Raw genomic sequence first — 27,878 nt, forward strand, 5'->3', positions numbered from 1 at the left:
CTGCCTGCCTGCTCAAGTGCTGCTCATCACACAAAAGGTCACATTCAGCACCAGCAGGCAATTAAAACAGAATTCTTTTCACACAATGTAAACAGAGAAAACACAGGACTGGACTTGTTATGCTGTGGGCCTGATGTGTATGCAGTGTAATGAGCTTTTTTAAATTTAAATTGTAGTATTATCATTATTTAGATAGAGAAGGGGGGGGTTCTTAAGACAAATGGAAAACATGAAACGGCAGCACAAACACTTACTGGATTTGATTAATTTATCATAGAAGTCATAAATGTTACAGTTGCTAGGATAAACAGGATGAGTTGGCACCTAAATATATATATTTTTTACAATATTATGTAAAAAAAATAAAGAATTTGGAAAATAGTCTGAAGTAATGTAAAGTATACATACATGATTTAAACATGCTTGAGCAATTTACATTTAAGGCATAATATTTCTACAATTGCTATATAGCTACAAAACCTGTGGCTAGCAAGTCATTAGGGGCATAATGCATACACCAGAAGTTGAATGGTAAACATAGGTCTGATAATAATGTACCGTGCATGTTCAAATCATATCATGTAAACTTTGCCAAGCTCACGACGCATCATGTTGTGAAACGCTGAACGTTTACCATTTTCGACTTAACCTTCACCTATTTCCCCGAATGTTCGCCAACTATGACATGCCCAGAATAGGGACGCTACGGTTCATATTGTCATTTTCCACTTTTTAACAAGGTGTTTGAAATTAATAAACAAAACAAAAACAGATGCTTCTGTGAACTTTATTTTGTGATCTTGGACCTGTTGACATATCAGCAAAAAGAAAAAAAAAAAAAGAAAGGAAAACCTGAGGGTTAACATTTCTTGTAAACATTTTGTTTGTTTTTGCACAACTTTAACCACTTGAACCCCAGCATCCGTATTCCGGGGAAAACTTCTCGTTGAAAATAGCCGTTCGACCAGCTCACAGCGCGTCACGGCGTGACGCGCTGTGAGCTGGTCGAACGGCTATTTTCAGCGAAGATATTTAACGTAGAGGGAAAACTGAAAAGACACTAGTACAAAGCCCTGAGGGACTGAGCTCAACCACATGGGGTTTAAAGTGGTTGATGTGGATGGTGTCGGTGATATGTCTCATGTTTTGGCATGGCGGAGGGGAAGGGGAAGAGGGGGGGGGGGGTGTCACACGTCTGTCATCTCATCCTCCATGTCGTCGCCTTCGGCTTCACCCTCCTCCTCCTCCTCTTCCTCCTCCGACGTGATGTCCAGCTCGTCCGACTGTGACGTGCACTTTGGACACGAGCACGCGAACAGGTAGTTCTCCCTGGGGAGAGAAGAGAGAAGAGCCACAACGTTACATACACACCCTGTCATGTAAGGACGGAAACTACCATCAATCAATCATTGGTTCTCAAACTTTTTCATGTCAAGGACCCCCCAATCTGGGAACCCTGAGCCAACTGAAAAGGAAAAACAGCGACCTCTGCTGTTTGTTCTATCTCAGTTAGCTCTGGGACAATGACGACGTAACACCCGTGCGCAAGGAAACCGGGGTTTTGGTCTGCCTTCAGCGCATCACTTCCGGTGGTGCGACTATGTTTTCATTCCCACTAACAATATTTCTACACGGAACACTAACACCACTTCTCCCAGAGAACATGGATCGTTTTGGTTATAAGCCCACTTGTTTCTATGATGAAAGGGCAAGTTAAAATGTGAATATCTTTCCGTGGTTTTGTCTGCTCCGAGGACGCTATTGTTAAATTCGTTTCGGTTTGTTTCGAGGGGGGAAGGATCGACGGACACGTGAATCCCGCCCACTACATTTGATTGGGTAAAGCGCGGCCTGCTTCCTGATCTGAAGGCACGCCCACTTGTAGGCCAGTGTGTACACGTTATGACGAACCTTCACGACAGATTCCAACGCAGAGCAGAATCTGTTCTTGAGAGATTAAGGACCCCCAAATTGACATGCGTTTGGCCGCAAACCCTGCCCCCAACTGAAAATATTTTGTGCCAGGGACCCCCCCCAGAAGAGAAACGGTGTCATCAGTTTGGGGGCAGTGTGGGGGCGGGGCATCAAGGCCACTGTGGCCCTAGAGGTCATGCACATGTTTGAGGGGCAGAGGGCCAAACTGAGGGGCCATGGCTTTCGTGGTCTGTGAAATTCCTAACCATACTTTTACTTAAGTAAAAAGTAAAAAAATCTTTGTACTTCCTCCACCACTGCTAATTTGTACGCTAGAGGTGGCTGCAGTCACAGCCCATTCCACAGGATAAAGGCAAATATGAATATTAGAAAAACAAACTTTGTCCTTGAGGTGAGGACTAAGAACTAAAATCAATAATGGATTTGTTGGAGCTTGGCTGACCAATATGTTAAGAGGAGAAGAGCAGTCACCAGACACCCACTGGTATTTATGCTTCAGGAGGACTGCCTGTTAAACCCCATTTATACTCCGTACTTAGTATACTTTAAGTTCTTATTTAATCGGTGTCACAATGTAAACTCAATTACTTGAGTTACATGATTACATGATTTTATTTTCCTTTTACATACATTTTTCTTAACATGAATTTTAATTTGTGTGTATTAACAATAAAATGTTAAGTTGTTCACCTCAGGGTTTTGTGTCTGCTGTGACGGCTCCGGTCACGCTGGCAGCAGTCCAAGTAGCTGATGCAGATCTCCTGGAGGACAGACGGACACAACGGACAGGTGAGGCTGGGTTCCAGACAGCGGAGGAACAACCCCACATCTCAACACGTTCTTGTTGAATTGAAGGAATAGTTCAGCCAAGAAATTACTTTATTTATATCATTTACCTACCCGGTGTCGTCTTTGACTCACGGAGCATTTTAGTTTGTAAAACATTCCTTAACACTTTACCTGCCAAAAACGGACATGTCCGTCTTTTAAAATACACCCGTTTACCTCCAAAGACGGACATGTCCGTCTTTTAAAAATAAAAGTCAAAAAAGTAAATTCCACACAGAACCAGAGATATCGCTATCCAAAGATTTACTGCTCCATTCACTCCCTGGTTAATTTATTACTTAAAAATCCTGTATCTCGGCTCCTGTGTACTTTTTCTTTTTACCATGTAATTTTTGGTGAAACATGCTTTTTTCAACTGGCTGCAATTATGGAACGGATAATTTTTTTTCCACGACTCCTGTGTGTGTAATGAGGGGATCACCGTGAGGATGGTGATCACAGAAAATATTTTGTGACTACTTAAAAAATGGTTAAAAAAGGTTAAAACATCTTACAAAATGCTGGCACTGGGTGGGAATTAAAAAAAAAAAACTGGCAGGGAATGTGAAAAAAAATGTGATGAATGGAATCAATCAGAGACTTGTAACAGCAAAACAATAACCCAAAATCAGTCCAAAACTCTGCTCATAATGCATTCCGGTGTCTGTTCTATATCTTCACGTTCTATATTTTCTTCTTTTATGGTTATAGAAGGAGAAAATAAACGTTTAAAACATGTCCAGGCTAAACCGGTTCATGCTCGAAAGACGCACACGCCTGGGCGCTCGTGCATGTGAATAATTGATGTTTTTGTTTAAATGTTTGTGTCAGACCCCAGGAAGACTAGCTTTTGTCATGGCAAAAGCTAATGAGGATCCTAATAAACAATAAAAAATAAGCTCCGTTTGAACCCTACGGGCACGCCCATGCGAGTTCTTCGCTCGCGCATGAGCCGGTTTAGCTTCCGGGTGTTTTAAAAGTTTATTTTCTTCTCCTTTGGCGATATTTCCGGAACGTTTCTGAGCGGACTTCGGTAGAACAGAATCTAAATGATAATATGAGCGGTGTTTTGAACTTCTTGGACAGATTTTTGTTATCGTTTTGTTGATGTTACGCGCAGTCCGTTTTGCTAACTAAAACTCTGCATGAGTCAAAGACAACACCGGGTAGGTAAACGAAATAAACTACTGCTTTAAGCAATAATACATGCTTCATACCGTCATTATCGGCAGTTTGGCAGCGACAGTGATGCACAGGTCAAGGACAAGGCGCTTACGCCAAGAGCGTCACCCAAGTATTATTGTGATTACCCTACAAAAGGTTACCAGCTAATTGAAATGGAATAACTGAAAGAAAAAATGCATTCATACTGTATTGTGGGGCAATTTGCTTTCAAAAAAAGAAAAAAAAAAACCTTTTTGCTAGTGTTATCTCAGTTTCTATGGCAACACCTCAGATCTGATTGAGACATTAATTTGACTTAACCGCGATGAGTAAGCCAATCCTGAGCCATTAACCCATTAACACAATGGCTGCCAATGACGTATATATACGTCTTTTAATTATCAGCTGTTGTCCGCCAAAGACGTATATATACGTCATGGAAAAAAGGAAAAAAAAATAAAAAAAATTCAAAATTTTTTTTTTTTTTTTTTTTTTTGATTTTTTTTATAATTTCAACCCTTGTCGAATTACGAACAGATTAGGAGCTAAAAATGTTCGAAGATTTGCTGCTCCATTCACTTCAATGTTAAAATTCAAACGGACAAACAATTCACTTTGTTTTTTGGTTTAAAACTACTGGTTTTGAGCTATATTGAAACATCAAACAACACATGTCAACGAGGTCAAAATGACCTCGTTGACATTTGTGAAACCACACCTGAATCTCATCTGTGATTAGAAACCATCTGGGGATCAATCATACTGGAGGAAAAAAATCTGTGGCTACACGAACAGGTACCAAAATCATGGCAAAACCCTGGCAGACAACAGCTAAAAATCTGAAAAAACTCTGGCAGGCAATGTGTTAAGACCTGGAACGCATCTGTGTCACTTTAGATTTCTTTGGCTATTTTAGAAAAATCATTTTTAAGAATCGCCTCAGGCCTTAATGTGTTAAGACGGCTCTATGCCAGCCAAATTAAGCAATTTCTTTTTTTTATTAAAATAAATAAATAAATAAGTAGAACTTAAGCAGCAACCATGATCTGGCACAACCCAAATTTACGGGAAAGTTCTCATTCTACTACTCTGCAACCATTAAAGGATGTGGTATCACTATTACTTTCCAGGATTCAAATTCAAAAATGGCAAAAGTAGTATATCGACAAGGTCAAAACACGGTGCGGATTCAAGCGTGTAGATCTGCTACTTTTGATGCTTTTGTGTGACACTGTAGTACAGCGCTACTCAACATGCGGCCCGAACGCAGCGTCTCTGCGGCCCCTCATGGTCAAACCATGAGGGGCCGCGGGTTGCACAGGATAAAAATATACATTTCCGTTATGGGTTGCTACATTTTTTTTCAAAAACAAACAGACAGACATACATACAGGTGCGTCAATTGTTACAGGTATAATGCATAGTTTTCTATGCATTTCGTTTTTTGGGGGGGATTTGACCCCCATTTTTTTTCGGCTGCGCGCCCAGGATAGGTGTCCCTTATTTCAATCTCTGGGAGTTGGCAACCCTAACCTTGCCATACCTTAGCTTTTGCTGAACTGATGCCACTGGACATACACAAAATAAACGGGTACAGTGAAAAGAATATGATGTCAAAATGTACATTTTCTTATAACAATAACAATGTGTAGTGTGTGTTACAAAATCGAAAAATCCAAAATAGGACCGTCATTTTTAGCTTGCGGCCCCTTGGACTTTTGGTATTTTGCTGAGTGGCCCCTGAGCCATCTTAAGTTGAGTAGCCCTGCTGTAGTATGATCAAGTAGGTGTTAATTAATGAAAAAACACAGTAAGAACACAGAGGTTTCTGCCCGACAGAAACGTCTACTTCTCCTCAATCTTTTCCAACAGCAGCCCCGACAAAATCCGCTACGATCCAACAAAGCCTCTGTTGCCCTGGTTTGCTCTCTGACACCGGAGCACCGACAGAGAGGGAGGGCAGCGTTCTACAGTCGTGGAAAGACTACTCGCCATTCTTTACTTAAGTAAAAGTGTCAATACTGCAATGTAGAAATACTACTGTTACAAGTATAACTCCGGAATTTATTGGAGTAAAAGTACAAAAGTATTGGCATCAAAAAAGTTAAAAAGGTAAAGTACTCGTTATGCAGAATGTCCCAAGTTTCCCAAAAAATCTTTTGAAAATAGCAGATCTACAAGCTCACAATGCAGATCGGCTATTTTCAAATGGCCGAAATGTATATAGGGCTGAAGTGGTTACTGTATGTTTTGTTTAAAAAAAAAAATCAGAATCTACAAAGTAATTACGTTTTCAAATAATTGTAGTGGAGTAAAAAAGTACAATATTTGCCTCCGAGATGTAGTGGAGTAGAAGTACAGAAAATTGGAAATACTCCAGTAAAGTAAAAAAAAAAAAAACTCAAAACTGTACTTAAGTACAGCACTTGAGTAAAAGTACTAAGTTACTTAGTACTGGCGGTTCTGTAAACCGTCTAGCCAGGGCCAGGGATTTGTCATCAACCTCGGAACCCAGACATGTCTACTGACCTCTCCCGGCGTGATGTCAGTAAGGGCACTGAGGTGAAGCAGGAAGTTGTTATCTGGGAAGGCTGCCTCTGCGTTGGGTATGCAGCTGTGGTTGCCTGCAAAAAAAGGGCCAGGGACACAAAAAGGCACACAAACACTTAGAACAGTGCTTTTAAAACCCTTTTCATATCAAGGTCCATTATTTATTCGGAAAATGAGCCACGGAACCACCGTTTGATGAGATTTAGCCTCTCAGAACCCAAAGCGTAATATGTTTTTGTTGGATACGATTTTGTCCACAATTCCATCCATGCTGTATTGATGTTGGTACCAATAGGAGAGATAACAGGCAAACGTTGATCAAAATATCAATTCTTCTACATTCTCTAATTGTGTAGACTTCTTGTAAATTAAGTAATGCAGATGTTTAACAATAATTTAACTCTTGAGAGCGTAAAATTAAACCAAATGGACCCTTACGGGTCCATTTGGTTTCATTTGACGCACTCAAGAATTAAAAGATCTATAAGGGTCCATTTGGTTACCAACTCTCCATCATTTAGCTGGGGACCACCTGGAACCCCCTCAAGGACCACTGGTGGTCACCAGACCACTGGTTGAGAACCACTGACTTAGAACAGTGGTTCTCAACCCTTTTCATGTCAAGGACCCCCCCACATTGAAATGTATTGATATTTGGCCACGGAGCCCCATCTGAAAATATGTTGTGCCAGGGACCACCAGAAGAGAAGAGTAAGTTAATAAATTATCAGAATTATTTAAAATGTTTCAAACATTTTCACTAATGTTCAAGATTTCTATTTTTTAATAGCAGATCTACAAGCTCATAACGCGTCACGAAGTGACACGCTATGAGCTTGTATATCTGCTATTTATTAACACATTGAGTGCCAAAAACGGTCCGGACCGTTTTTCATAATTCAAACGAGGTGTGCCAAAAGCGGTTATGTTTTTGGGCAAAAATATATTAATATTCACAGCACCAGGAGATATGATTTTACGAAGATTTAGACTCCAATCCACTTCCTGGTTAACTTATGACTTCAAAAGCCTGTATCTCGGCTCCTGTGTACTTTTTGTTTTTACAATGTATTTTCGACTATTTTCAACTGGCTGCAACTATGGAACGGATTACCGAATGTTTTTAATCTTTTTCCCCGGATTGTACGAGACCTCTATGTGTGTAATGAGGGTATCACCGTGAGGACGGTGATCACTGAAAATGTTTTGTGACTACTTGAAAAAGGTTAAAAAATAGTTAAAAATCCAGGTACCCTGTTTTGAAAAAGGAGGTACCCTGTTTTGAAAAACCCCTGGCACTCAATGTGTGATGCTATATTAACTACTTTTGCTGGGCACTCCTGGGGGTCCCTGGACCCCACTTTGAGAACCACAGACTTAGAAGGAGCACTTCATCCATGTTCAACCGTGTCTTCATATAATTGGTCCTCACTATAATGCTCATAATAAGATGGCACCGTTTACGTGTACTCGCTCTCAATTTTCTTTACCAAGGTACATTTGCTGTGCTCATTTTCAGCGACACACACACACACACACACACGTTAATTTGTTGTCCTGGCATCCTATAGTTTCTATAGTTTCAATGTACAAATCATTTTTTCCGTTGCTGTCGGGCAGAAACCAGCTAACTCCATTTTTTCCCTGCCGGTCTGGGGAATCGAACCGGGAACCTTTCGGTAACAAGTGGGCACGTCTAACCTTTAGGCCACCGCTGCCCCCAAACTATAGATAATACTGTATGTTTAAAGTTGACAGCATTCTGGCCCCTTGAACCGGTTCCTTCTTTTTTCCCACCTAATTTGAACCAGTTGAGTTTTTTCTTGCCCTGAACAGGGAACCAAAGTGGGCGTGTCTCTATTATACAGGATGGAAGATGCAGATGCGATATAATGGCAAAAGCTAGCGAAAAATCATCATTATAAAAAAAGAAAAGGAAAAGGGAAACCGTAACTGCCACTGACGATTGAATTTCCCCTGTGAAAATGGACACTTCGGCCGGTCATATTTGACACGTTGCTGGCCAGGCCTGAAATCGAACCTGGGGCAACTGGGGACTCCTGCTCCCCAGGCGGGCTCTCTAACCACTTAGCATAACCCATTAAGACCGGGAACGCATCTGTGAGTCATCTCAAGATTTCTTTGGGCTATACAAAAATAGCAGATAATATACAAGCTCATAGCACAGCACCGAGCGCCGCACTACGAGCTTGTAGATCTGCTATTTTTGAAAAATCGTGAACATTTGTGCAAATCTTTGAATATATATATTATTATAAAAACAAAAACTTATGCTGCTATACTATAAGTAGTTCTCAAACTTTTTCATGTCAAGGACCCCCAAAATTATATTTTGTTCCAGGGACCCCCCAGAAGCAAAGATTTGAGTTACAAATGTTATACGAATAGCCAAAGAAATCTTAAAATGACACAGATGTCATTTAAAGGGTTAAAACTGGTTGGAAACGCAAGCCGGTTTCACAGCCAGTTCTGTGAAAGCACCAAGGTTCCAAGAATCTAGAATGGAGCCAGTTCTAGAATCAAAAGTTATTTTAGTGGAAAAGGGGCCTTTGAGATGTCTGGTATCCCAGATCCTCACACATAATGGATGGATGGGAACTCACATGAGCTTTGAAGGAGGAAAAGTCCAGAGCCCTCACAGTTCAGGAAGTCTCCCGTTGCTACGGAGAGAAAAATAAACAAAACGACAAAATCAGGTTCACTGCTGCTGACCTTCATGAAGATTAGTGTGCAAGGTCAATCACATTATTCCATTGATGTTCTTGCTTTGAATTTCCAACAGGGACACTAATTACTGATCGATCACACCAGACGATCATTACAAATCCACTCCTAGTTGACAAGGGTTTCACATCATCAGTGGTGAACAGAAGTACTCAATTCAATACTTGAGTCAAAGTATAGAGTTTTGTTCTCAAATGTTATATCTCAGCTACAAGCGAAAAGTTGCTCAGTCAAATTTGTTCTCGAGTTAAAGTACTAGATTATACTACAGCGTCACACAAAAGATCAAAAATATCAGGTCTACAAGCTCAAAACGTGTTGCGTCGCACTGTGTTTTGAGCTTGTACTACTACTTCTACTACTACTACTACTACTTTTGAATTTGAATAATAAAAAGTATGAGTTTTGGACGCATGAGGTTTCCACGATAGATGGCTGTGGTTGGTTGTGTGGGTTTGTGTCCCATTAGTGCAATCGTAATTAACCCTGTACGGATTCACGCTCTAGTAAGGCCTGCCACTAATTCTACACCCGTGGACCCGCTCCCCGGAGTTTCTTTTATCTCCCACGTCGCAGGTCCATGGACTGTCACTACGGACACCAAGCTGCGGCTCAAGACTGTGACTGCGGACCGGGCCTCTCCATGGAGCACAACCGTGGATTTCTACTACATTACACTGTACCACTACACTATACTGTATATTATCTTAACATTCTTATATTATACTGCATACACATTATTGTTGTACTATATTATATTATCATATACTATCTTACACTATTATATTTGCTACTATTGTTATTGTTACTACTTGTATCTCTCTCCCTCTCTCTCTCTCTTCTTTCCCCCCCCGACACGGTCGAGGCAGAAGGCCGCCACCCTAGAGCCTAGGGTCTGCCTGACGTTTCTTCCAGTTAAGGGGGAGTTTTTCGTTGCCACTGTCGCAAAATTGCTTGCTCAGGGTGGGACTGTCGGGTCTCTGCTCTACATGTAAAGTGTCTTGAGACAACTTGTTGTGATTTGACACTTTAATAAAATTTAATTGAATTGAATTAGATCGATTGATGTACCCACACGTATACACTTTAGTATTGAAATGTGCATGCTTTTAAAAATATGTGAAAAGGTACAAATGACAAAGTACATTTTCTGTTTTAATTGTACAAAGATTTTGATGTAAAAAAAAAACACCCCTTCCTAGAGATGGAAGTGTAGTCTGATATTTGTCTTTCCATGTAGTGGAATGAAAAGCATAAGTATCCCCAAAAAAACAAAACAAATACTCAAGTAAAGTACAGGTACTCAAAAAGAATCAATGGGGAGCGGGTCATATATTACTGGGAAATAAACCCTGACGGGGTGATTAGACCCCGCGATAGAAGAGGGTCTAATCAAATGTTTTTTTTTTTAAAACATTCTTGAGAGCATTGTTTAGCTGTAAATGGCATTGTGTGTTTGTTTACATGGCTGCCATGTTGGATACGGAAACGGCACAAAATCAAGCAGCGCAGATTTGTATGAGAAAGTGCTCTGAGCCTTTGATTAGACAGCGGTCTGTCTGTTAATGAGTTCAGTGGTCATCGGTGGTGGAAAAAGTACTCGAATATTTTACGTAAAAGTCATTTTAACTCATTCAATGCCAATGACGTCTTTTGACGGCTGTTTTCAATTGGCCATTAGTGCCAATGACGTCTTTTGACGTCTCCTAAAAAAAAAAAAAAAAATTCAAAATAAAATTTTTACATTTTTTTTTGGGTTATTTTTTCATTATTTTTATCTCAAAGGAACTAGGAGAAAACGATTTTCAAAAACGTATTGCTCCATCCACTTCAATGTTAAAAAGGAAACGGAGAAAAAAAAAACATTTTTCCTACCATTGTAAACCCTGTATTTCTGAGTGTGCCATGCCACATTCAAACATCAAAAACAAATGTCAACGAGGTCACAATGACCTCGTTGAAATTTGTGAAACCACACCTGAAGTGACTCAGTGATTAGCAACCATCAGGGGATCAATCACACTGAAGACAAACACTCTGTGACCAATTGAAAAGGTAAAATAATAGCCTTTTCCATGGCACAGGGATCAACAGGCTTGAAAAAGCCTGGCACTGAATGAGTTAAGCAAAAGTAGCAATGCCTCAATAATGAAAAGTACTCTGTTACAAGTAAAAGGCCTGTGTTCAACATGTTACTTGAGTAAAAGTACAAAAGTATTAAAATGTTTGAAAATAGCAGATCTACAAGCTCGCGATGCGACGCGTTGTGAGCTTGTCGATCGGCTATTTTCAAATAGCCTAGGTATAATATAGGGCTAAAGTGGTTAATGTATGTTTTATTATGTAATAATTCTGCAAATCTGCAAAGTAACTAAAGTTTTCAAATAATTGTAGTCGAGTAAAAGTACAATATTTGCCTCTGAGATGTAGTGGAGTAGAAGTAAAAGTATCGGAAATTGGAAATACTCAAGTAAAGTACAAATCCCTCAAAAGTGTACTTAAGTAAATCTACTTAGTTACTTTCCACCACTGGTGGTCATTGTTAGAAAAATAACAATTGAATTCAGTGATTGACCAATCGAAATCAAGCATTAGACCCAAGCTGTGTAATAAACTATAAACTACGTTACTGTCCACCACTGTATGACAGGTTATCCACAAACACAGCTGAAGATGCATTGTGACCTTTCTCTATGTCCTTGTACAGCTGGTCAATAAAGGCATCCAACGTCTCCCTCTGCTGGCCAGGAAGCTCAAGTGCATCACAGGCATGAACCCACCGACTTAAGGAGCTTGATATTGTGGGGGGAAAAGAAGGAAGAAAAGAAATACACCAGTCAGTCCAAAAGTACCATTTCTTTAGTTCACACGGTGGCCATTTTGTACTTCAAAATCTCTGTGTTGTTATTCATAGGTGTGTACTATAGTAAAAGCACTCATTATGCAGAATGCCTCATTTCAAGTTTTCTAAATGTATATATTTTTTTGAAAATAGCAGATCTACAAGCTCACAACGCGCCACGGCACGATGCAATGCGTTGTGAGCTTGTAGATCGCCTATGTTCAAACAGCCAAAATATATAATGTATGTTTAGTAATGAAATCTAAATCTGAAAAGTAACTAGTTAACTAAAGTTTTCAAATAATTGAGGAGTGGAGTAAAAAGTACAATATTTTCCTCAGAGATGTAGTGGAATAGAAGTAAAAGTATTGAAAATTGGAAATACGCCACTGAAGTAAAAAAAAATACCTCAAAAAGGTACTTAGGGCGCGCTCCCACCGCACTTTTATTTTACCTCTGGGGCAGAATCTGCCAATGCTTTGTCAATGCAAATGCGTGGATTCACGCAAGAGCAGATTTTTCCGCTTGTCGCGCAGACCTTGCGTTTATCCGCTCTACACGAAGAAGCATAAAACTGCTGGAGGCAGGAGCTGATTTTCCCCCTCTGTCCAATCGGGTGAGTCGAAGGCGGACCGTCCCAAGACTCAGGAAGCAACATGGTGCTCTCAGTGGACCAACTGGTTGTAGCTGTTGCATCACCCAGTACTTTATGATTTGACCATGAAAGAGTTCCATATGACTGACATTAAAGAACTGGCCTAGTTACAAGTCAGTGCGGTCGCAAAGGCTTCAGGTTAGTGTAATAATATATTTAGTGTAATAATATTACTACTACTCTACTACTCTAACTATATATTTAATAGCCTTATCAGTTAAAAATAGTCTTTTGCACTTGGGGTTCGTACATCTACATACACATTTAAAATATAAAGTGCTTACCCCATGGCCACGGATTTTACAATCATGTACGGGCCCTGAGAAGTACCCGTATCTTCCGTATTGTTCAATAAAAAGCATTTTAATCCGATTGGTGGCCATTTTTCCATAGAGTTATAATGTACCAACAGTGCAATACACCTCTCAACCGCTAGGATCGCGCAGTTGAAAACATACGGAGAAAATTACCACTGATTGGATTAAAATGCTTTTTATTGAACAATACGGAAGATACGGATACTTATGAGGGCCCGTACATGATTGTAACATCCGTGGCCATGGGGTAAGTACTTTATATTTTAAATCTGAATGTGTATGTAGATGTACGAACCCCAAGTGTGAAAGTGCAAAGACAGATGCTGATGTGCGTCAGTGGTTGCCTGGCAACGTCAAGGCAGAAGTCTGTGCGGGCTACGGGGACGGTCTTGAATGTGAGTGACAGGTGCATCACAGCGTTTTTTTAGAATCCGCTGGCTGCAAAAAACTGTGGCCGCGCACAACCTGCGTTTAACAGCGGCCAGCCAACTTTTGGTGAGAGCGCGCCCTTAATAGGTACTTTACACCACTGGAAAAAAGGTGAGATGAAAGCAAGGACAATTACCTGGTGCCGATGCCTTGTCCATTGGTCCCAACCAGAGAGAACAGCGAGCGGAACCCGTCAGGAGTGAACCACTGGAATAAACCACAGCCACATCCTGTATGACTCACCAATCAATGTCCAGCATCACATGCAGTAGCTGGTGTTTAGCTGCCCGAGTCGGCTCAGGTATACTTCCTTTATCGTGCTGAACGATAAACTAAGCCCTGGCTTTTAGTCGGTGCCAATAATACAGTATAATTCAGAACACAGTTGAGATGGAAGTAAAGAACTATGGAGCAGAATCCACACTCACCCGATTGAGATGGTCGTCATAAAGTGCTGTCTTAAACAGGCTCTGCAGCAAGGCCAACTGCCCCTACGGACACATAACGTGTTAGAAGTCATACATTCTATATCTAAAACTGCCCAAAAAAAAGTTCTGACTTTGGTCGATTATATCTCTCTTTTAACTCTTTCAGTGCCAGAGTATTTTCATAAAGTACTCCCCCAGTGCCAGCAATTTTCGTTTTTTTGTTGTTGTTATTTTGTAATTTAATTTTCAAATAGCTTGTCTATATGCAGTTTTAAACTCATACGACAGTTCTACCAGTAGAGAGCAGCAAATCGAAACATTGATCACCTCGTTGACTCGCTCGCCCCCTCCCAAACAGGCCCACGTCACATCCGGTCATAAACCGGATGTGACGCTTTCGACAAAACAACAAAAAAACGGTGCGTACCCGCTTCTATAATCTTTAGTTTGTTCACATATGCTTTGTCGTCTATGCGTGCTCCCGTTTCAGATACGTCCTCTTTCAAAAGTACAAACGAACCGGGAACTGGGTTCAGCAAATTAACTGAAAATATATCAAACCTCATCATTTTCATAATCCGTCATCGATCGTAATCAAAAGTTTGAAATACCGGTGGTATCGATTTGAAATCATAACGGCATATTATCGTGTACAAGAGAAGTAGGCCAGCCACAATTGATACATAATCGTCTCCAATGTTGACAAATGTTCAGACATTTTCTAACATTTTCCAAAAATTCTCTAACATTTCCCCCAAAAATAGCAGTAATAGCAGATCAACAAGCCGACAGCCCTACAACAAAAAGTCCTTACTCTGAACTGTTCTCCTAGGAGTTTATGAGCCATCTCCTCTTCCTCGTTGGCAGCACGGCTGCAGAAGTGAGAGAATAACTTCTGCCAAGGTCCTTTGCCTTGGGCCTGGGATGGAAAGGAATGAAACAATATGAATATTAATAACAAGTGGGGTGTGTGAATTATTAATGTGTGTCCTTTACGACACAGTTTGTATCAGACAGGTCTAACCCATTCGATCCGGGAACGCATCCGTGTCATTTTAGATTTTTGGCTACTGTATAACCATTATTTTTTATACTTTGGCTATTCAAAAATAGCAGATCTACAAGCTATGAGCTTGTAGATCAGCTATTTTTGAAACATTTCGAAAATGTGTGCAAATCTTTGAATACATGTTTTTTAAAGCTAACATTTGTAACTCAAATCTTTGCTTCTGGGGGGTCCCTGTAACAAAATATTTTACAAATGTTAGCTTAGAAAATAAAAAAAGATTATATATATATATATATATATATATATATATATATATAGCACAAATTTTCACGATTTCTCAAAAATAGCAGATCTACAAGCTCATAGCGCGGCACGGCACCGATGAGCTTGTATATCTGCTATTTTTGAATAGCCAAAGACATCTAAAATGACAGAGATGCTTTCCCTGATTGAATGGGTTAAAGGACAATTAACTTAAAAGTCATACCAAAAGTGCACCTGTGACCGGTGTCGGGGGGGGGGGGGGTTAACGCGGTACAAGTAACGGCGTTACCGTAATCGGATTACTTTTTCAAGTAACGGCATATGTTTTCCAATTAGAGTACTCGGTTACTTAGTTACTATTTTCCTAAATCAGTGGTGTTACTTAGTTACATTTGAGACATATATACCCCCTGTTATATATATGGAGATCAGAGGTTCCTGCCCGACCCGCGACGAAATGAAGAAAATCAAAAAGGAACAAAAAGGTAATAGGAGTGTTTGTTTACCTGTTTGACAACAGCGACCATTCTGGCCATGAGCATGATGCTGGACGTCTCTGGGGGATAATGCATACTCCTGCACAGAGAGAATGTATATCGACTGAGCAAGGCCATCCTCCGCATGACTGAATGGACTCTTATAATGAAAGCAATCACCAGCGGTGAAACATTTTTCTTCCAATCTGTGATTTGTGAAACCGAGTGGGAGCCTTCCCACACTAGCACTGTTTCCTACAAAAAATAGCACAATATGGAGCATTGTGATGTTTTGTTAATATGTTTCTATTTCTACATTCCAGTTGAAGAATTGGCAGATTGAGGCCTTTGTCTTTATTTATTCTTTTTACAAAATTTGGATCCCACGATTTTCTAACCCATTTTTTCACCCAGTGCCAATTGTCTAAGTAATCCTGGGCGCTACACTCCCTCTGCCAGCCTAGGGAGAGCCTAGAGCCAAGCTCATTCCTCTTTCAATGCATGAGAGCTAGCAAGCCGCTTCTTATCTCCTGACAGGGGGGAGTTTCCCAGTAACGCGTGGAAGGAACACGTTATTCCAACCAGTTCCTTTCCCCTCCATCAGGCGCCCCGGCTGACCAGAGGGAGGCAGTATAGTGACCAGGACTACTGCATGTATTTGTGAGGGTACCTACCCTAGGAGACATGGGGAGAACATGCAAACTGCCCTTTGCTTTTATGAAATATCCAACACCATTATGTTTTTATTTTTTGGAAGATGCTTCTGAACATGCAGTCTATAGCTAGTTTGGCCATTTCAAATACTCTTTAATCTTAAAATAACATAATCATTTATTTTGTCTTTTCTTTCTTTCGAAAATAGGCGATCTACAAGCTCACAACACATTGAATATAGCCTATCTACGAGCTCACAACACATTGAAAATAGGCGATCTACAAGCTCACAACACATTGAATATAGACTATCTACGAGCTCACAACACATTGAAAATAGGCGATCTACAAGCTCTTAACACATTGAAAATAGGCGATCTACAAGCTCACAACACATTGCGACGCGTTATGAGCTCGTAGACCGGCCCATTTCGAAAGGCAGAAGCATACAATAGTGCTTTCTTCTTTCTTTGTCTTTCGGCTGCTCCCGTCAGGGGTTGCCACAGCGGATCATTCGCTTCCATTTGGCTCGGTCCTCTGCATCCTCCTCCGTCACGCCCACTACCTTCATGTCCTCCTTCACCGCGTCCATGTACCTTCTCTTCGGCCTTCCCTTCCTCCTCTTCCCTGGCAGCTCCATCTCCAGCATCCTCCTCCCAATGTACTCCCCTTCCCTTCTCCGCACATGTCCATACCACCTCAGTCTTGCCTCTCTCACTTTCTGTCCCAGCGCTTCCCCTTATGTACTCATTCCTGATCTTGTCCACTCTCGTCACTCCCAGAGAGAAGCGCAGCATTTTCATTTCTGCCACCTCCAGCTCCGTCACCTGCCTGCTGGTCAGTGCCACAGTCTCTAGTCCATACAGCATGGCTGGTCTCACGACACTGCTATAGACCCTTCCCTTCACTCTCGCTGGTACCATTCTGTCACAGATCACCCCAGTCATCCTTCTCCACCCGCACCACCCCGCCTGCACTCTCTTCTTCACCTCCCTGCCACAATCTCCACTACTCTGCACCGTTGACCCCAAGTATTTAAACTCGTGCACTTTCGGTACCTCCACTCCCTGCATCTTCACCCCCCCTCCTTCCTCCCTCTCATTTACACACATGTACTCTGTCTTGCTCCTGCTCACTCTCATCCCTCTTCTCTCCAGTGCATGTCTCCACTTCTCTAGATTTTCTTCTACCTGCTCCCTGCTCTCACTACAAATTGCGATGTCGTCTGCAAACATCATGGTCCACGGGGCCTCCTGCCTGACCTCATCTGTCAGCCTGTCCATCATCATGGCGAATAGGAATGGGCTGAGGGCCGACCCTTGGTGCAATCCCACCCCGACCTTGAAACCCTCTGTCACTCCCACTGCACACTTCACCACCGTCTCACTACCCTCATACATGTCCTGTACTACTCTCACATACTTTTCTGCCACTCCTGACTTCCTCATACAGTGCCACAGCTCCTCTCTTGGTACCCTATCGTATGCCTTTTCTAGGTCTACGAATACACAGTGTAGCTCCTTTTGTCCTTCTCTATACTTCTCCATCAGCATTCTCAGGGCGAACAATGCATCTGTTGTGCTTTTCCCTGGCATGAACCCATACTGCTGCTCGCTGATGTCCACCTCTGCTCTCAATCTGGTCTCTACTACTCTTTCCCAGAGCTTCATGCTATGACTGATCAGCTTAATACCCCTGTAATTGCTGCAGCTCTGTGCATCTCCCTTGTTCTTAAAAATGGGCACTAGGACGCTTTGCCTCCACTCCTCTGGCATTTTCTCATTGGCCAAGATGTTGTTGAACAATCTTGCCAAAAAGTCCACTGCTAACTCTCCTAGGCAACTCCAGGCTTCCGCTGGTATATCGTCTGGTCCTACCGCCTTCCCTCTCTTCATTCCCCTCATAGCTGCCCTCACTTCCTCCTTGCTAATCTGTAGCACTTCCTGGTTCACTGCCTCCGCACTGTCTGTCCTCCTCTCTCTCTCATTTTCTTCATTCATCAACTCTTCAAAATACTCCTTCCACCTTCCCATCACACTGTCCTCACTGGTAAGCACCTTGCCCTCCTTATCCTTTATCACTCTAACCTGCTGTATATCCTTCCCTGCCTGGTCCCTCTGTCTAGCTAATCTATATAAGTCCTTTTCTCCTTCCTTGGTTTCCAGCCTCTCATACAACTCACTAAATGCCCTTTCCTTTGCCTTCTCTCTCTTCACCTCCTGCCGTGTCGCCTTGTATGCCTGTCTACTCTCTTCATCTCCCATCCTATCCCACTTCTTCTTCGCCAACTTCTTCCTCTGTACACTTTCCTGCACTTCCTCATTCCACCACCAGGTCTCCTTTTCTTGCTTCCTTTTTCCTGTAGACATGCCAAGTACCTTTCTTGCTGCCTCCCTCATAACTTCTGCTGTGGCTGGCCAACCTAACGGCAGCTCTTTTCTCCTACCTAACGCCTGTTTGACCTCCTCCCTGAACTCCCCACAACAATCCTCTCTCTTTAGCTTCCACCATTTGATCCGTCGCTCTCTCTTCCCTCCCTGGACTTTCTTCCTCTTGACCTCCACTGTCATCCTACAGACCACCATCCGGTGCTGTCTAGCTACACTCTCTCCTGCAATCACCTTGCAATCCCTAACCTCTTTCAAATTACCCCTTCTACATAGGATATAGTCTATCTGTGTGCTCCTACCCCCACTCTTGTATGTTATCCTGTGCTCCTCCCTCTTCGTGAAGTATGTATTCACTACTGCCATCCTCATCCTTTTTGCAAAGTCTACCACCATCTGCCCTTCTACATTTCTCTCCTTGGCACCATACTTTCCTATCACCTCCTCATCCCCCTTGTTACCTTCTCCTACATGCCCATTGAAGTCTGCTCCAATCACAACTCTCTCCCCTGCGGGTATGCTCTCTACCACTTCATCTACCCTGCTCCAGAATTCTTCTTTCTCTTCCATCCCACATCCCACCTGGGGGGCATATGCGCTAATGATATTAAGTATTAGCCCTTCCCTCACGAGTTTCACAGCTATCACTCTGTCTGATATTCTCCTCACTTCTACCACTCCACTAGCATACTCCTCCTTTAGGATTACTCCTACCCCATTTCTTTTCCCGTCCACCCCATAGTAGAGGAGTTTGTAGCCTCTCCCCATACTCCTGGCCTTACTCCCCTTCCACTTGGTCTCCTGCACGCACAATATGTCTACCTTTCTTCTCTCCATCATATCCACTATCTCACCCCCTTTGCCAGACATGGTGCCAACGTTCAGGGTTCCTACCCTCACCTCCTCCCTCCTCCCCGCTCTCTTCTCCCTCCTCCTCTGGACATGCTGCCCTCCTCTTCTTTTCTTTCTACCTACAGTAGCCCAATTTCCACCGGCGCCCTGCTGGTCCGCAACGCCGGAGGCGGTCGTTGTTAACCCGGGCCTCGACCGATCCGGTATAGAAGCCTGTATCCTGATCCGCATAGTTTATTTGGCATAGGTTTTACGCCGGATGCCCTTCCTGACGCAACCCTCCCCATTTTTCCGGGCTTGGGACCGGCACTCTAGGAGTGCATACAATAGTGCGTAAGTGGTTAATGTATGTTTTATAATAATAATCTAAATCTGGAAATTAACTAAACCTGACAAAATCATAGTGGAGTAAAAAGTACAATATTTGCCTCAGAGAGGAGAGTAGAAAATGGAAATACTCGAGTCAGTAAAAGTACCTCAAAATGTTACTCAAGTAACAGTAATTGATTAACGTTCCACCACTGGCAACCAGCCAAATAAAATCTCACGACTCACAACATTTTTGTATGACCAGGTCCTAATGTGCGATTTGTGAAACATTCTAAAAGGAGCCCCCCACACTAGCATGGATTCCTAAACAATTAACACAATATGTAAAATCGTTTTAGTAATATAAGTACTATTATTATTATTATTATTATTGTTCCTGCTGTTCCTTCATACCGCCAACCAGGTGAAGAAATCACAGATCGAGGCTTTAACCTTTGCTTTTATATGAAATATCCAACACTATTAAGATGTCATGGAAGACGTTTCTGAACACATTGCTAGTTTGACCACTTAAAATGCTCTAATCTTAAAACAATAAAATAAAATAGGCACAATCTACAAGCACATTGAGAGCTTGTAGACGGGTTACTTTGGCTGCGCAACATGCTTCCATATAATTCAAATGTCTGAAACCAGTCGTGGCGACTGAGAACGTGAATCCATGGACCGGGTGAAGTGGTCCCTCACCTCCAGGCATCCTGCAGTTTGTTGACGGGGTGGTCCGGGTCGTCCTGGGAGGGTCCTAAACACAGAGCCCTGTGGTACTGGTCCAGTGCAGCTTGTCTGCACTCACTGCTGCAGTACATGACCTACAGGAAGAGACAGAGGCTTTACTTGACCACTTAACACATTGGGTGCCAAAACCGTAAATCTACGGTTTTGCAAAAAGTGGCGTTGAGTGCCAACCGTAAAAAAGAAAACGTAGATATACGATCTTTTCGTGGTTTAATAAACGATCGCGCTGTTTTCTGTAAATTCCGTCACCGGGTTCCCTTTCCACTCACTTCCCACTCACCCGGATGCAGAAATAGCGGGTTCCGTTTCTCGGTTTTAGCTTGAAAAATTAGATTTTTAGGAAAACATGCCAAAACACGTTTTTTCACACGGTATAAAAAACGAACGGAGAGCTCCGGTTATATTTTCTTTACTCTGGACGACGAACAGTTATCGTCGTCGTGTTTACCAACGATCTGAAACCCGATCATAAGCTAAGCTAGGCTAAGATGGCCTGCGGAAGGGGGGCGGAAATACGACTACAGCCACCGGATATGACGTTTGCAGCCTGTTTGGGAGGCGCAGAGAGAGAGAGAATGTTGACAGAGAGAAAAAACGTAACTCTTTGAGTGCTGGTCGATCTGTCGTGTGTGTTTATAAACACAGCCAGACAAACGTTTGTGCATATCTTTGAATGTATATAGTTATTTTACATTAATTTTTATCTCCGATCTGTGCTTCTGGGGGGTCCCTGGAACAACATATTTTGAGATGGGGGTCCGCCAAATACATATCATTTTGGGTGGTCCTTGACATGGCAAGGTTGGAGCACCACTGATATAGCAACATACTTAGATTTAGAAAGCATTTTTATATATGTATTTGGCTGCGGTCCCCCCAACATCTCAAAATGGTTTGTTCCAGGGACCCCCATGAAGCAAAGATTTGAGTTACAAATGCTCGCTTTAAAAATAAATATATTCAAAGATTTGCACAAATTTTCAAGATTTTTCAAAAATAGCAGATCTACAAGCTCATAGCGTGGCACTTGGTGCAGGTTCAAAATTGGAGTTCCCTTCAACATGGCAGCAGCACATTTAAGAATGACTTAACAGCAATTGCATCTCAAGGGCACTTTTACCCAAAATAAAAACTTTTTCAATCACACAACTGTGCAGCAAGTGTTGGTAGCTACTTTAAGAACAAAAGGACAAGGACTTAGGAAAAAATAACAGGAGACTCAAAGCAAGCAATTCCAAAATACTGAACATTGTTGGCTCTAAGGGGTAATTTCTGGTGTCAAGCTTAGAAGACTTTTCTTGTTATTTTGGTTGACTTTCTTGATTGATTTTTGTTGCCATTTTATGCTTCATTCACTCACCTGGCATTGAGGACAGGCTTGGTGCAGCTCTGGGCGTACTCGACACAGTTCAGGGTAGGGTAAGCTGAGCGCTGGCTTACCACTCAGTCTCCTTGCATTCTCCTCCGCCGTCTCCAAGGCCCGTAAACAGTATTCACAGGCTGAAAAGTACACACACGACACGCACAACTTCATTTGTACACACACAAAAAAAACTGAGCTGGGTACAGTTAAAGGTAGGGTTAAAACAAAACATGTTTTTGTTAAGGTTAAAGCACTATATTCTGATAGTACTCATTGCTACAGTGTTTGCTGAGTAACAGGGATGTGACGTCCCCGTCTCTCCAGCTCTTTAATAAACAGAAAAGGTGGGTTGTAAAAAATCCAGCCACTAAGGAGAGCGTACCCATTTATCAGCTTCAGTTTCATAGTGTTCCAGTTAAACTTTTGTGGCTCATTTCTTTGCGTCATCACTTACAATTTCACTTGTTTAATCTGTGTCCTGTCCGAGTTCTCTGTCCTGATTGGATTAAATTGGTATGTTCTGTTTAATAAAGAGCTGGAGTGACATGGAGACTCCTGTTACTGAACAAACACTCTATATCAATGAATACTATCAGAATATAGTTGTTTAAAACTTATTTTAACCAAAGCAAATCACTTACTTACCCTACCTTTAAGCCTTATATAAGTTCTCAAAACTTTTCATTTCAAGGACCCCCATAACTCTGAGACTTACAGACCTGTAAGGGTCCATTTGGAACCCCCTCATGGAACCCTGTGACCCCAATTTGAGAACCACTCAATACTCATTGTATGACGAAAACAAATATAGCAGATCTACAAGATCACTGCGTGTTGCATTTAATTTGCCCAAAATAGGGACACCAGGGTTAATGTGAAGACCCTGTAAACAGAAAGTACCCTAACCCAGGACAGTATGAGTAGGCCTATAAGCAGCATTATGTATTCACATTGTTTTCAGACCACAGAATAATATGTTATAAACCAACCAGCCGAATTACAATGATTTAAAAAAATATATATTAACATACTTTATTATTCATTGAAACATTAAAATATTATATTATCAAACATGAATATGAAATAGATCAGACAATCTACATGTTCCAAAAGGAAATGCATGTACAGTGTTTAACTCAGTCTGACCAGAAGCAATGATAGAACATATTCCCACCAGGCATCATTTCAGAGAATAAGAGGGTGGCAAGAAATGTGACCACTTAAGGGATATTTCACTTTCAAAATAACTTTGGGTCATTTTATCGTCTACTCAGGCTTTTGGGAGCACCCCGGACAGTTTTTAAGTTGCTTGATTCAGTATTTAGATATTTGATATTCATTTTATCAGACACGCCCCCTTCCTATACAAACCCATTGTAACTTCAAACTCCATTTTAACCATGTTAGATTCATCGGAAACACCCGTCCTTGGTTCTGGTGACTGATCTTGTCCTTCTATCACGTGTCCTTTTGTCAGTGTTTTTTTCAATTACTTTTCATTTATTTTTTATATATATTTTGGAAAATGAAAAAAATGAAATACAATAAAAAAATAAAAGAAGAAGAAAAATGTAATCGAAAAAACACGGCCCCCTCACGTATTAGGAGGGCAGGGTGAGTCACCAAAACCAAGGACGGGTGTTTTTGATGAATCTAAGATGTTAAAAATGTAGTTTGAAGTTATAATGGGTTTGTATAGGAAGGGGGCGTGTCTGTTAAAATTAATATCAAATATAAATACTGAATCAAACAACTCAAAAACCGTCTGGGGGGTTCACAAAAGCCTGAGCAGACGATAAAATGACCAAACGTTTTTTTGAAAGTGAAATATCCCTTTAAGTCCGATTTCAAAAATAGCAACATTAGCTGCAATTCCAGTTGATTCACAATGCGAAGCCTGCGAGCTTGTACACAGCCAAAGAATATAGGTTTAAAATGCATGTGGCCTAGTCGCTTCTTTTGGGCTTGTTTTCGTAGACCCGTCACCTGGCTGCTTATTTCTCACACAAAATCTGGCAACAGAGAAGGTGGCAGCAAGGCGTACGGGGAGAGGTAAGTACAACCCCTTGGGGGTCCCCGGACCCTACACTTTACTGCTTTACTGTATTAATCCATTCAGACTGGCGGACGCAGCTGTGTCATTTTAAGATTGCTTTGGGCTTTTCAAAAATAGCTGATCTACAAGCTCATACGAGCTTGTAGATCTGCTATTTTTGAAAATTTGTTTTGATTTTGAATCATTTTTTGCAAATCTTTGAATATAAATATATATGTTAAAGCAAACATTTTTAACTAAAATCTTTGCTTCTGGGGGATTCTACAAATGTCTTCTATATCCTAACAGTTTCTTTAATTTTTATTATGTTGCTATAATATCAGTGGTTCTCAAACTTTTTTCATGTCAAGGACCACCCAAAATGTTGAGAAGCAAAGATTTGAGTTAAAAATGCTTGCTTCAAAAGTATATATACTTAATATACATTCAAAGATTTGCAAAAATAAAAAAGGAAAATAGCAGATCTACAAGCTCGTAGCGCGGCACCGAGTGCCGCGCTACGAGCTTGTATATCTGCTATTTTTGAATAGCCAAAGTATAAAATAATGCTTAAAGTGGTTACACACAGATGCGTTCCCGGCTTTAATGGTTTAAGCTGTGCCAGTGTGCCACTTCTGTCAAATTAAAATGAATGCATGAATGGCCTCACCTTTATATTTGTACAATGAATTCCACAGGAACTGGGCAGAGACGAGCGGGCGCTCTGTGAAAATGGTGTCTCCCTTTTTGATGGCCTTTTTAGCAAACAGACCTTTACCCTGGAAATGCAGAGTCAAACCATTCATAAATATAAACAATTGAACCTGAAAAACGTTAAACATAAACATGCGTTTAAACCACGTGTTGCAATTATGTGACAGCATTGTCCACCTTCGTGTAGGTTAACTGGGCAGTTGTATGCATACCAATAGAGTACTACAACATGATAGTAAATCTGAGTTCAGGAGCCAGGGACCGAAAAGGAAATTTATGTCAAAAAAATAATAATTCTAAAATAGCAGATGTGCAAGCTCGCTGTGAGCTTGTAAATCTGCTATCTTTTAATACCCAACTTATAAATGTATAAAGAGGTTAAAATGATTGTGACGCTATACTTTTGCTGCACGGCACCCCCTGGAACCCCCTCGCCCCCCACCCAGGGAAAACCACTGCAACAGGAGTATTGCAATAAACATAACATTACATAGTAATATTGATTGCCACTTTCAGGCCATCAGCTAGAGAGAGTACCCATTCATCAGTTTGGATACAAGTGGTATCCAAAGCTGAACATGTATTTTGTGTTTACTAAAGAGCTGTAGAGAAAGGTATTACTAGTACCCCAGGTTCTGAACAGAACAAACGCCATGATTTACTATCACAATATATATCACAATATAGTAGTCTCGCGTAGCCAGACCCCACAGAAAATGAAAAACAGCGACCTCTGCTGTTTGTGATCATTGTCTGTGGGGTCTGGCCGGAGGCAAATGGAAGCCTAGTGCGCAGGGAAACACCGGTTTCATGTCTGCCTATAGCGCATCACTTCCGGTTGGTGCGACCATGTTTTCATTCCCACTAACAATATTTCTACACGGAACACTAACACCACTTCTCCCAGAGAACATGGATGGTTTTGGTTATAAGCCCACTTGTTTCTATGATGAAAGAGTAATTTAAAATGTGAATATCTTTCCGTGGTTTTGTCCGCTCCGAGGACGCTATTGTTAAATTAGTTTCGGCTAGTTTCGAGGGGGGGAGGGTGGATCATGGTGGATGGACACGTGAATCCCGCCCACTACATTTGATTGGGTAAAGCGCGGCCCACTTCCTGATCTGAAGGCACGCCCACTTTTAGCCAATGCGCACTGGTTAGGACGAACCGCTCCGACAGATTCCACCGCAGGTCGGAATCTGTTCTTGAGAGATTACAATATAGAGCTACATTTTATTATTTTATTTGGTAAAAACAAATGTTAATTACAATTAACAATTGTTTTTTTTAACCAAATAAATTCACTTACAAGCTTACAGACAATAACCTGTTGGATGTTGTCATTTTGGAAATGGTTGAGCTTTAATACAGTGAAATCCTCAGTGTTAAGAGTGTACAAATTATGTACATTTGCTGCATTCTGTCTCTACTGTTTTACACTTGGTGTTGCATGCTGTAAATAGCAGATCTACAACGCGTTGTGAGCTTGTAGATCTGCTATTTACAGAGCACGAGATACTTGCATGCAGATGTAGACTAGCCCCATTACGAACAGCTCCGAAATGAGGTTCCACTGGGACGGCTACCGGAATCGGTAGAACACCGGGCAAAGGGTCCGTGGATTACCCCTTTCGCTACATGGTATCCAAAAACAAATGTTAGTCCTCAACTTCTACAGTTGTTTGAAGATGTTCCGGAACCCTAACCTTTTAGAAAGGGGCGAAACAACCACTTAAATCGCTTATTTTAGTCAGCCTGTGGCTATGGATTTCCCCATTGTAGCCGAACCGGGAGCTGCAGTACTGGCACCTGACGCAAGGGGGTTCTTTCGGATTGACTGGGAAAACATGGCCACGGGCTGACTAAATAAGCGATTTAAACGGTCGTTTCGACCCGGTCTAAAAAGTTAGAGTTCCGGAACATCCTGAAACATCTGTAGAATTCGGGGACTACCATTAGTTTTTGGATACGATGTGGCGAAAATAGAGCCCCATAGAGACATGGACTTTCTGCACTATGACCCTCAGATACTCCAAACGTGTACACATTGAAAATAAAGGTGCTTACCCCAAAGCCCCAAATTAACTACTTCTACGCGGTAGTAGTTTAATGTAATAATCCATATCTTTCAATAAAGAAGTGTTTTAATGCCGTCTGTGGCCGATTCTGTCGGAAGTTCCCAATGGGCGGTAGTGACGGGAAGTGAGGGGGCGCATCCGGTGAAACCCGGAATTACACTAAATGTAAACAGAAAGTAAACGAGGGTGAAAAAATGGCGTTCGGCCACAGACGGCATTAAAACACTTCTTTATTGAAAGATATGGATTATTACATTAAACTACTACCCCGTAGAAGTAGTTAACATTTGGGGCTTTCGGGTAAGCACCTTTATTTTCAATTTGTACACGTTTGGAGTGTCTACGGGGCAGTGCTGAAAGTCCCTGTGTCCATGGGGGGTGAACCCTACAACTCTCGTAGATCGAAAACGTCAGAATCATAAATACGTCTACGAGGGTTGTATACTACAGCTAACACTTGGGTGTTGCGTGCTGTAAAATAGCAGATCTACAAGCTCACAACGCGTCACGTACGTGACGCGTTGTGAGCTTGTGTGTATGTGCAAACGGACGATACTGTATGCAAACTGGCAGGCTGTGCAGCGTGGCGCTGCTGCATGCACGTGTTGTTCTTCACCAAAAATAACAAACACCGCAACCACAACAACAAGCGTGTTGGGGAGAAAAGGAAGCACAAACAAAGTCATCGTTTACCTTGATTTTGTCAATGAATCTCACTTCGGCACAGCCGCTAACTTTGCCGGGATCCACGCAGAAGGAAAACATGTCATCCTGGGGAGCAGCCATGTTCTCTCCATCCATCCACAACCTTTACCCTTTCCACTATGACACTGTACTGACGTATACACAGAGAGAGAGAGGAGGGAGGGCGACCTCTAGCGGAGAGGAAAACATCTCTCTCTCTCTCTCTCTCTCTCTCTCTCTCTCTCTCTCTCTCTCTCTCTCTCTCTCTCTCTCTCTCTCTCTCTCTCTCTCTCTCTCTCTCTCTCTCTCTCTCTCTCTCTCTCTCTCTCTCTCTCTCTCTCTCTCTCTCTCTCTCTCTCTCTCTCTCTCTCTCTCTCTCTCTCTCTCTCTCTCTCTCTCTCTC

The 27,878-nt window shown here is 41.8% G+C and overlaps 1 protein-coding gene across 1 annotated transcript; it reads right to left on the minus strand.

The window, feature by feature from the left end:
- Window positions 1-1,011: 1,011 nt before the first annotated feature.
- On the minus strand, window positions 1,012-27,600 carry smyd5 (SMYD family member 5). The gene is made up of 13 exons (XM_084041311.1): window positions 27,485-27,600; window positions 24,669-24,777; window positions 21,961-22,100; window positions 20,553-20,674; window positions 15,673-15,742; window positions 14,708-14,812; window positions 13,894-13,956; window positions 13,602-13,672; window positions 11,908-12,014; window positions 9,102-9,158; window positions 6,457-6,551; window positions 2,626-2,696; window positions 1,012-1,329 (listed from the first exon to the last, which is right to left on the minus strand). The coding sequence occupies exons 1-13, from the start codon at window positions 27,590-27,592 to the stop codon at window positions 1,188-1,190; spliced, it is 1,260 nt and encodes a 419-aa protein (XP_083897437.1). The 5' UTR covers window positions 27,593-27,600; the 3' UTR covers window positions 1,012-1,187.
- Between the last annotated feature and the right edge of the window lie 278 nt (window positions 27,601-27,878).

Source organism: Gymnoscopelus microlampas (genome assembly GCF_963454915.1).
Source record: "Gymnoscopelus microlampas genome assembly, chromosome: 18".
NCBI lineage: Eukaryota > Metazoa > Chordata > Actinopteri > Myctophiformes > Myctophidae > Gymnoscopelus > Gymnoscopelus microlampas.